The sequence below is a fragment of the Leptopilina heterotoma genome, unplaced genomic scaffold (assembly GCF_015476425.1).
Source record: "Leptopilina heterotoma isolate Lh14 unplaced genomic scaffold, ASM1547642v1 Lhet_97, whole genome shotgun sequence".
In the NCBI taxonomy this organism is placed as follows: Eukaryota; Metazoa; Arthropoda; class Insecta; order Hymenoptera; family Figitidae; genus Leptopilina; species Leptopilina heterotoma.
Genome location: NW_025111203.1, coordinates 1,399,905 through 1,411,672, shown reverse-complemented (window position 1 = coordinate 1,411,672; position 11,768 = coordinate 1,399,905). Strand labels below are relative to the sequence as shown.

The following is an 11,768-nucleotide window of genomic DNA, read 5'->3' as shown; positions in this document are numbered from 1 at the left end:
ACTAACAAAAATTGAATTTTTAAGAAGTTACAAATGATTGCAAAGGTTAAATTATTTTCAAAAGTAATCAAATCTTTCGCAAAAATTCAATTATGTATGTTTAAAAATTTTTTTGAAATTCTGGTCAAAATTTCAATTATTTTTATATAACTAATAAAATTTTTCACCGAAATTCAATTATTTTCAAAAATTTCAATAAAATCATGTTAAAATTTCAATTATTATCAAAGATTTTTTTTAATTCAATGATTTTCAATATTCTACAATTTTAATAAAATTTCCCAAAAGATTTCAATTATTTATCAACAATTTTAATGAAATTCTACACAAACATTCAATTATTTAAAATGTAGAATTGGCAAAATTTTTTTGAAAAAATCAAATGTTTTCAAATTTCGCATTAAATTCGTAAATAATAAATTCATTCGAAGGAAGTCAATTATTTTCATAAATATCAAAATTAATCACAAAAATTCAATTATTTTCAAAAATAGTAAAATTCTATTATATTCAAAAATTTTAATAAAATTCATGTCAAACATTCAATTAGAATAATACTATTTATTTCCCTAAATCAGTAGGTAATGGAAGGTTTGTTTTAAAGTTATGTACAAAAAAGGTTTTTATCAGAAAGACATAGAAAATAATTTTAAATATTATAATTCGTAATCATAATACAATTTTTAGTCAATCAATAACACAATGTCAAAATTTATATGAAAATAAAGATTAATGTTAGAAATTCCACTTTTTCTTGAAACCCACATCGGAAAATGAGAATATATTTGAATTTTAAGCTACAAAATCGAGCGGCCTGTTGAATCCACCTTTTCTGTTCATGTATTGCCTGTACTTTCGTTTTAAAATAACGTGAACTGCTCCAAGGTCGTTGCCATCGACTTTCTTCCCTTTCGTCGAATCGAAACCACAAAAACCCATTAGGCGCATCATGTCTTGTTCCTCAGGAGTTTTGCCTTGTAAATCGGCTTCTGTAGGGGCGTTAAAAAATTTTATATGTTACGTTTTTTGTATATTGAGAATAATTCTATAATATTGTAGTTAAAATTAATTTTCTTCATTTAAAGAATAACGGATCGTTCGAAAGTAATAAAGTAGAATACCTGTAACTATAGGGCGTTCATCTGGTTTACATTTTTGCTTCACTCGCTCCCTCGATCGAGATCTACTGTAAGATTTCCTGTATCTATCCCGATTTCGTTCCCTGTCTCTATCTCTTGCCTTCACTATATCTCGATCTACAGACCTGGAATTAAATTCGATAAAACAAATTATTTAAAAATGTAAAAACTGTGATTTATATCTATATTTATATTGCTTTCTCATGAAAGCATTGTTTTAGTAAAAATTTTCAAACTCAATTTTTTCACTTTACGGCAGGGTGACTAGCGAACAGGGAGAAAAACAATTGAAATTTTGCAAAAAATTCTAATATTTCAATTACGTTTATAAATAATATAATTTTTCTCTGAAATTCAATTATTTTTAAAAATTTTAAAATAGATCTTCGCAAAGTTTCAATTATATTCACAAGTAATAAAAATTTCACAGGAATTCAATTAATAATTTCTTTTTAAATTTCTTCGCAATAATTCAATTATTTTCATAAATAATACATTTTTTTGCAGAGATTGAATTATTTTCAGGAATAATAAAACTCATCATTGAATTTAAATTATTTTTAATACAATTAAAATCAAATTTCTCGAAAAATGTAATTATTCTTAAAGATTTTATTAATATTCGTCAAAAGAAGCAATTATTTAAAAATTTGTTGATAAAATTCTTTAGAAGAATTAAATTTTAAGAAACATTCAAGTGTTCAATAAATTATTTTTGTATTTAAATAATTGAATTCTTGTAGAATTTTCTAATAAAAATTTATTTCAAATTGAATTTCAGTTAAAATTTTAGATAATAATTGAATATTAAAAGTTACAATGTGAAGTTTTAGAAAAAATTAAATTTTGAAAAGATTTCAAATTAAAATCTTTGAAGATCTGAATTTTTAATATTTTTAAATTAAAAATTCTGTGAAACTATTTTTTCGAAAAATTTTATTTGGCTTTTTTTAAATTATCGGAAGTTTTTATTTTGTAATACCTATTTAAATGAAGAATTGTCGAATAATCAAAATTTTGTATAATTGACTTATAAACAAATGGATAATTTTAGATTTAATTCAATTATTTTCAAAAATTTTAATAAAATTCATGGCAAAATTTAAATAATTTTCAATATTCTAGTACTATTTTAGTAAACTTTCCCAAAAGAATTGAATTATTAAACAAAAATTTTTATAATACTCTACACAAACATTCAATTATTTTCTAAAATACCTAATGAAAATTTCAAAGAAATTCAATTATTAAAAATAGAATTTGCATAATTTTTTTCAAAAAAAATCAAATATTTGAAACTTTTTTATAAAATTTTTGGCAATAATTCAATTATTTTCATAAATAATAAAACTAATCGCAGGATTTCAATTTCTTAAATACAAGTTTAATCAAATTTCTCGAAAAAGTAATTATTTTAAAAAATTTTATTAATATTTGTCGAAAGAATTCAATTATTTAAAAATTTGTATAATTTAATTCTCGTAGAATTTTCTAATGAAAATTAATTTAAAAATTAATTTTTTTTTCCAATTTAGATGATATTTAAAGAGGTGCGTTTGTTTACAATTTTCCCAAGTAAATGCATTTCAAACGTTTTCACTTTCACATTTTATAAAATTTCAATTTTGAATGAATTCAATTAGTAATGATCTTAAATTTTAAAAAAATTTTAATAATTCAAATTCTTCTGAAATTAGTTAAATTTGTCAATATATATTTAATTAATAATTAAAAATAATAGATTTATAGGAGAATTTTAGTTGAAAACATTTAAAACATTGAATTTTTGAGAAGTAACAAATAATTGCAGAAATTCAATTATTTTTAATAGTAATAACAGTTTTCTCACAAAATTGAATTATGTTCAAAATTTAAACAAAAATTCTCATCAAAATCTCAGTTATCATTTTTATAAATAACAAAATTATTCTCCAAATCTTAATTATTTTCAAAAATTTCAATAAAATTCTTGTCCGAATTTTAATTATTTTCAAAAAATTTCCTCACTTTAATGATTTTCAAAATCAACTATTTTAATAAAATTTTTTCTTACATTTTTTCGCAATAATTCAATTATTTTCACAAATAAAATTTTTTTACAGAGATTCAATTATTTTCATTAATAATAAAACTCATCCAAGAATTTAAATTATTCTTGATAGAATTGTAATTGAATTCTTCGAAAAATGTAATTATTTTTACAAATTTTATTAAAATTCGTCGAAAGAATTTAATTATTTAAAAATTTGTTGATAAAATTCTTTATGAGAAAATTAAATTTTTTAAATTATTTGGTAAAGATTTTAGTCGAAATATAATGAAATGACTTATGAGGAAGCAAAGTGTTTCTTAATGAGTGAATAAAAAATTTCAACTTCAACTTTGAAGTAGTTTTTATTTTTGAAAGAAAAAAAAAGTAAAAGTACCTTCGTCTCTCACGAGAACGTCTTCTTCGTCGATCCCTATCACGTTCTCTCTCTCGAGAACGTTCTCGATCTCTTCTTCGACTTGGAGATGGTGATCGACTTCTACCCATTTTCTAAACTATCTGTAGTTTTAAATTAAAAATCAAGTAATTAAACGAAAACAAAAATTAACTGAATTAAAGAAAAAATCTCCTAGTTCTTTTATTATTAACCTTTAATGGTTTTTCTAATAAAAAATGTAAAAGTGAATTCTAAACACTTTAAAATAGAAAGTTATTGTTAATATTTCACGATTTATAATAAAAATGAAAATTCTACGATAAAATAAAAAGAATATTTACCATTTTTTCTTTCAATTTAAGTATTTGTTTGTTTTTGGTTTGACAGGCAGAAGGCAGTCATCTGATAGCCATAGAAAGACAAACACATGTAGAGAGTTGAATTGTAGACGAATTTTGTTCCTACCAGACAGAGAGCGACAGTTCGTTTCTCTTCCTCTCTCTCACTCTGCTTCAGCAGGGTTATGTTAGGCTGCGGTTACACCTCTGCAGGCTGCCTGCCTGGTGCCTGCGCAGGCAGGAGCAACGAGAGTAAGGGAGAAGTTTGAAGTCACTGACTCTCTTACTCTTGTACGTTACCATGACAACCTGCAGGCAGGCAGGCTGCCTGCAGAGGTGTAACCGCAGCCTTACTTGTCTCTCAGTTGTCATTGTGTTGAAGCTTAAATGTTCCCGTCAGGACATCGTGTGAGAAATGAAATTTGTAATTTCACCTTTAGGCATTTTCAACATTGTTTGAAGGTCGAAAGGTCGTTTAGACTTCAAGAATTCTTCACGTTAAAAAATTTTCTAAGTAAATTAAAAACTTTAATCATGGACCGCAAATTTTTTGTCGGTGGTAATTGGAAAATGAATGGAAATAAGAAGGAAATTAACGAAATTGTTAATTTTTTGAAAGCTGGACCTCTCGATCCAAATGTCGGTGAGTAAAATTATTGTATAATTTCAACAGATTAATTTATCCTATATATACTTTTAAGTTATTGACCGAAAAAAAGAGTTTAAAAACTGGTAATTTAAAATAAATTACTAGTTTTAAATTCTTTAATTTAAATATACTGTAACTTTTTAATGGTAAATTGAAAATTATTAAAAATTTGATAAATTCTTCTCTATAATACAATCATGTTTCAATTAACTACGTTCAAATCTGATGATTTAGTTTAACCAAACTGTATTTTTCTTAAATAAAATAAAAGAAAATACTAAAAATATATGACATAATTTTTTTTAAATACTTTAAAATACATTATTTTGTAATATAAGATTTTCGACCACAATCTTTTTGTTACTATTTAATTATATATTTTTTTTAATCAAATGTGACTGAATCTTCAATTTATCTTACATAAAGTTTATCTTACGCAAAAAATATAGACTTAAAGTCTATATTCAGGCTTTTCAACGGTCTAAAGATTAATACAATATAAAATTTTAAACTAATTGAAAAAGTATCTTCGATATTGTTTTATTGATTTTTATAGCTGTTTATTTTCACATTGATTTTAAGGACAATTCTGATTGTGCACATTATACAAATTTTTTATAAGAAATACAGTTTTTGCTCTTATTTTAATCAATCCGAAAAATATTTTAGATAGTTGATAAGAATCATTCTTTTATAAATTTAAAGTAAAACAACAAAATTAAAATAAAAAAGTAACTTTCATAGAGTTAAATTGACAGCAATTTTACTATATTAAGTTTAATAATAAATTTTTTCTGAAAAAATGTGTACATATTTAAAATGCCCCTAATTGGAACCGCCCCGATTTTAATTCAAATTAAAAAATTAATGTTTGAAAAATTCTTTTTCATGTGAAAATTAAAGGGAAAAAGTCATGCTTTATTTTCTATGAAAAACTATTTTTGGACAATTATTATTAAAATCAATAAAAATAATGATTTTATCACTCGGTTATTTTCATTAATAGAACATTGAAACGAACGATCACTCTGAGTCAAGGTTATGTCATATTATGCCTTTGATTAGAAATGATTGTTCATTTCAATGTTTTAATTTATTTTTTAATTTAATTTCTATAATAAATTATGGGACGTATTCAGGTCGCCCGCACTGAAGTTGTTAGAATTTTGGCAGCTTTGAATTTTAAACTATATAAACGATATTTAGTATAACTGCAATAATTTTAATATCATTATTTATTTTCTTTATTTATTTATTCATTATTATCTGTAAATTATTATTATTGAACTAGCAACAATTCGTGCGCGGCTAACTTACTATTCACTTATTTTTAAGTAAAATCATCAATTTTAGAAATAATAAAATAAAAAAATTTTTAATTCAAATTTCAATTAATTGTTGGCAATTAATATACCATTTGATTAATCAACTTTTAAAGAGTGAGAAAAAATTTTATTTTGAATGTTTTTTACAAAATGGCGGCTGTAGGATTTCGTAAACAGTGTTAAGTTTTTTTGTAGACCTCCCTGGCGAGAATGCGTTTAAAAAAAAAACGCATTTAAAATTAAAATTTTCTATTTTTACACTTCGGAATTTCTCCAGAAAAAATAATTTTAAAAACATTTCCAAGTTTTTTTCATTATTAATCTAGGGATGTTACAGTATATTTTAAGCCAATAAAAAAATTGAAAAAACGTCAAACAAGTACATATAACCCCTTAATATTTCAGAATTAATTGAATTTTAAAAAAGTTGCGTTTACAATTTTTATAAATAGATGAACTCAAAAGGTTTCAATTTGAAAATTTATAAAATTTCAATTCTAAAGAACTTCGATTTTTGAAAAATTTTATTTCAAAATCTTTTGAAATTAGTTAAATTTTTCAATATATATTGAGATATAAAGTTTTGTAGTCGTGCAGTGCTGCTGGGACTAGGCCTTCTTTTACAAAAACTTCAATATCTCCTGACCTAGTTGAGTCTCCATTAATTTTTTTTTTAAATTAAAGGTGAATTTAAATTGGAATCCAAATAAGTTAATAACATTCTCAGATAGGAGTAAATAAACAATAAATTGTTTAAAAAAAATCTTTTAATTTTTTATTTTCATTTCAAAGTACATTTTTTTACCTGAAAAATGTGTAAATTTCATAAAAATCCATAAACAATATTCCAAGATATTCAAAATTTTATAAATTTAATTAATATTAAAATTCAAATTGGCGTATCTTCAACAATTTTGAACTTTGAAAAAAATTTGGGGGAATGAAGTTTCTTAAATAATCCCATGAAGTTTCGCGAAAATCGTCGAAATAATAATTTAAAATCATATTCGAAATAATAATTCGAATATGATTATGACAGATACTTTTTAAATAAATATACAAATAAACATTGGCAGACACATATTTTGCCAGCGATATTAGAAAAATAATATTAAATTCTATACATTTTGTGTATTATTTCATTAAGTTATTTTGAACCCTTACGCGTTACTTTTTTGTAACAGTAACGTATTACTTTTTTTGTTTTTTTGTATTTGTAATCCTTTACAAGTTGTAAACAATAAAGGATCCATTTTTTGTAATTCTAAAAATGTTATTTAATTTTTAACGGTAATGTCCTTTGAATATCAAACATGGGCCGACCTTGACTACACATATATTTTTTTTTTATATCTTTGGGGCCGTCCATAAACTACGTCACGCCTTAGAGGGGGGGGGGGGTAGAATTCATTTTTTGTGACGTTCTGTAGCTAGAAAAAATGGCGCTAAAGCATGTAAAATTTGTGACCCTTTTTCACTTTTTCATTTTAAAACTAATCAATTTACCCTGTTCAGCAAAAGTGTTCCCATTACATAGAACTTTCCAACAATATACTTCAATTGACCAAATTCGTTTTTAAAAAAAAAGTTATAAACATAAGTCAAAAAGTGGGCCGACCTTGACTATGTTCTCCTAATAAACATAAAATAATTGAATTGTGTAAAAAATTACGGTTAAAAATGTTAATCCTTTTTAACCCTTCACTGACAATTTAACATAACAACAAATGAAGTTGCATAAAACATGAAGGTAGAGTAAGTTTTCAAATTTTTCGAATTTTGAACAGGTCAATTTGATTCGAATTTTCCTTCGATTCAAATTTTGCACATCTCTGATTTAGAGATTATTAAATAATGATAAGTTTAAGTTTGCGTAGTTATTTGCGGAGAAACAGTATTTTTCTTTGTCATTACAGAGATTGTTGTTGGAGTTCCATCAATTTATTTAACATACACTAAAGACATTCTCCCGCAGAATGTAAGTATAAGCGCTCAAAATACGTACAAAGTAGAAAAAGGTGCATTTACTGGGGAACTCAGTCCAGCTATGTTGGTGGACAATGGCATTCCTTGGGTAATCCTTGGTCATTCTGAGCGGAGAAATGTTTTCGGAGAAACAGATGAGCTAATTGCCGATAAAGTTGCTCATGCATTAGATGCTGGTGTGAAGGTTCGTATTTAAAATTTAAACAATGTTTACTTATGTTCAACATTAGAGCATCCTACACAAACGCACCATCCGCATGGCACTGGAAATTTACTAATGTTTTAAGATTATTTTTGACTACAAATTTTTATGTTTTTTAAACGAGCGTCGTTCGAAGTGGGACGCATGATTATTCCCCAAATGTAATTTTTCCGAAATGTCATTTTACCGAACTGCACTTTTGCAAATAGTCATTTTTGCGAAAAGCCATTTTTGCGAAATGTCATTTTTACGAATAGTCACTTTTGCGAATTGACATTTTTACGAATCTCCATTTTTACGAATTTTCACTTTTGCGAATCGACATTTTTACGAAATGTCATTTTTGCGAATAGCCATTTTTGCGAAAAGTAATTTTTACGAATTGTCGTTTTTGCGAAATTTCATTTTTGAGAAATGTCATTTACGCGAATTGTCACTTTTGCGAATCGCCATTTTTACGAATAGCCATTTTTGCGAAAAGTAATTTTTACGAATTGTCGTTTTTGCGAAATTTCATTTTTGAGAAATGTCATTTACGCGAATTGTCACTTTTGCGAATCGCCATTTTTACGAATTGTCACTTTTCCGAAAAGTGACAATTCGTAAAAATGGCGATTCGCAAAAGTGACAATTCGCAAAAATGGCGATACGTAAAAATGTCAATTCGCAAAAGTGACAATTTGTAAAAATGGCGATTCGCAAAAATGACAATTCGCAAAAATGAAAATTCGTAAAAATGACTTTTCGCAAAAATTAATATTCACAAAAATGGCTTTTCGCAAAAATGACTATTCGTAAAAATGACATTTCGCAAAAATGGCTTTTCGCAAAAATGACTATTCGCAAAAGTGCAGTTCGGTAAAATGACATTTCGGAAAAATGACATTTGGGGAATAATCATGCGTCCTGTCTAAAGTACGCGATTGAACAGTCGAGCTGAGTCGTTGAGTTTTTTTCTTACGCTTATGAGTGTTTATGAATTTTGTAGTTAAGGGTGGCATCCAATGAACCATCTGACTAGTCTTCTTGTTCCCATGAAATTCTGCTTTGCTTTATACATTTTCTGTTCAACATGAAATTTGTATTCTTTTCGACTTGTGATGTTTGACTTTTGCTAGTTGCTTTTGTGTTCTCTTTTTTTTACTGACGAGACGGGGCGTTACCTACACTTTACTGCATTATAATTTTGTAGTCATGTTTGAAACAAAAATAACCTACGTACTGGATTTTACCATTTCATGAAGCACTATACATCTGCATACAATAAAATTAGCAAATTGAAAAGTTACAAGAGATTAAATTTTCTTCACTACCATAGGTTATTGCTTGCATTGGAGAAAAGTTAGAGGAGAGGGAGAGTAATAAAACCGAAGAAGTTGTTTATCGTCAGACGAAAGCCATCTGCGATAAGATTAAATCTTGGGACAATGTCGTTTTGGCTTACGAGCCAGTCTGGGCAATTGGAACTGGAAAGACCGCAACGCCCCAACAAGCTCAGGAGGTTCACGATAAGTTAAGACAATGGTTTACAAAGAATGTTAGTGATGCAGTATCTAAATCATTAAGAATTATTTACGGAGGTTCTGTAACTCCAGACAATGCCAAAGATCTAGCGAAAGAAAAAGACATTGATGGCTTCCTTGTAGGTGGAGCTTCCTTGAAACCAGGTTTTGTTCAAATTGTTAATGCAAAACAATAAAAAGTGCTTTTATCGATTTACTTCGTTTTTGTTAGTGTGTTGATTGTTTAATAATAGCAAAATCTGATTAACCTGAGAAAATGAAAATTAAAACACTTTTCACTTTCCGACAAATCCCTCGTTCCCAGTGCATAATTCCGTGTGTTGTTTTAAATTCTGTCTCTCTGGATTGGTAATCGCCGATATTTTTGATGAATCTCTAATCTGACTAATCTGAAGGAGAATATTAATACAGAAAGAGGTGAACAAATATTTGAAGAATAAAACAAAGTGTTATCGGAAAGTGGAGAAGTAGCTGTATAAACATGTTGAGTTACAAGTCAAAGGCATTTATCTTTACCTGTAAAGTATAAGAAATACAAATTACGGAAGTAAAAGATTACAAAAATAATTATGAATAATATTTTCTTTACTCTCTTCCCAGCTTCTTACCATAATTGCACACTTAGAGTTTAAAAAATAAGGTTTGATTTTTATAGAATTTGACTAGGTGTCATCCAAATTTTTTATACTTTCATGACAAATCGTATTTTTTATATTTCATATTTATATTTGTTTGTTTTAATTTTAATTTAAGATTTTAAATTAGAATTTCCAAATCTCAAGATTCAAATTTTAAACTTATATAACTTTATATACTTTTTGATCTTACATTTTAAAATTATTATGTTTAGACTTAAATTTATAGTTCAGAGGACCATAGACTACCTGAAAACAGTTAATACTGCATTTAGTAAGAAAAAAATTGCAATATTTATTATGAACTTTTCCTTAATTAATAAATTTTTTAATTAACTAACAAAAAAATTTAAACTTTAGTGGCTTTTTTGCTATTTATATTATGTAAACAAATTTTAATTAATTTTATTACTCCGATAATCTTACGAAGATTTATTTTTTTTCAATACCTAGGTAAAAGAAAATATAAATAGAAGTATTTATTAAGGGGGGGGAAGGTTTGCACTTTTAAAAAATCAATATTTTAAAATTTTCTTATAGTTAAACATCTCAAGAATATTGTCCTAAAATTTGAAGTCAATCAGAGCAAAACTTTAGAAGTTATTGTCTAATTAGTCTCTTATCCTCTAAAACTGTAACTCCGAACAGTGGGCACAATAAAAAAGCGGGGTTCAAAATAGTTTACAGGTCATAAATCTTAATGGATTTTCAAATGTTTTTTTAAACATTCAGCAATGAATTTTGAAGAGATCTCTAGAGGCCGATTAAAAATTTTTTTGTTAATTGTTTAAACTATATTGTTTTAAACAATAACAAATTGCACATTTGTTTAGTTTCTGATGTACAAAAGTTTGTAAATAGTGCAAAAATGTTGTTAATCGCTTTTAATTAGTAGTCTGTAAACGTCTGAACATTTACAGTAAATGTGTAATGTTCAAAGAAAGTTATATAATTATTATAAACAAATTATATATAAAAAAATTTATTATTTAATTCAATTTGCTTGAAATTCGTCACTCGGGAGTTTCCCGGGTCATTGATTACGAATCCGATGTTAGTTTTTCAAAATTCAAAATGGCGGACGACTTTTTTAAAAATCGATCCAATTGGCTTCAAACTTGTTACTCGGAGGTTTTTGGATCGCTGATTACGAATCCGGTGTTAGTTTTTTCGAAATTAAAAATGACGGTTCCAATATGGTGGATTTTTTTAAAAATTGGTCCAATTGGCCTAAAACTTTTTACTTGTGGTTTTTCATGGTCGCTGATTTCGAATCTGAGATTAAATTCGTAATCAGCGATCCCGAAAATCTCCGAGTGACGAGTTTCAAGTAAATTCGACAACTTTAAAATTTTTCGTCCGCCATTTTGAATTTTGAAAAACTAACACCGGATTTGTAATCAGCGAGTGCGAAAACCCCCGAGTGACGAATTTCAAGTGAATCTGACGACTTTTTGAAAATTTTCGTTCACCATATTGGATCCGCCATTTTGAATTTAATTTTAAATTGACATCAGAATCGTAATCAGCAAAAAACTGAAATTT

At 26.4% G+C, this 11,768-nt stretch overlaps 2 protein-coding genes across 2 annotated transcripts; one reads left to right on the top strand and one right to left on the bottom strand.

The window, feature by feature from the left end:
* Positions 1–644: 644 nt before the first annotated feature.
* LOC122512249 (U4/U6.U5 small nuclear ribonucleoprotein 27 kDa protein) lies at positions 645–4,064 on the bottom strand. Its single transcript, XM_043627987.1, has 4 exons — positions 3,907–4,064; positions 3,566–3,687; positions 1,122–1,264; positions 645–989 (listed from the first exon to the last, which is right to left on the bottom strand). The coding sequence occupies exons 2-4, from the start codon at positions 3,673–3,675 to the stop codon at positions 793–795; spliced, it is 450 nt and encodes a 149-aa protein (XP_043483922.1). The 5' UTR covers positions 3,676–3,687; positions 3,907–4,064; the 3' UTR covers positions 645–792.
* Positions 4,065–4,322: 258 nt separating this feature from the next.
* On the top strand, positions 4,323–9,784 carry LOC122512248 (triosephosphate isomerase). The gene is made up of 3 exons (XM_043627985.1): positions 4,323–4,546; positions 7,794–8,047; positions 9,384–9,784. Exons 1-3 carry the CDS (start codon positions 4,438–4,440, stop codon positions 9,762–9,764), a joined length of 744 nt encoding a protein of 247 aa, XP_043483920.1. The 5' UTR covers positions 4,323–4,437; the 3' UTR covers positions 9,765–9,784.
* Positions 9,785–11,768: the final 1,984 nt, after the last annotated feature.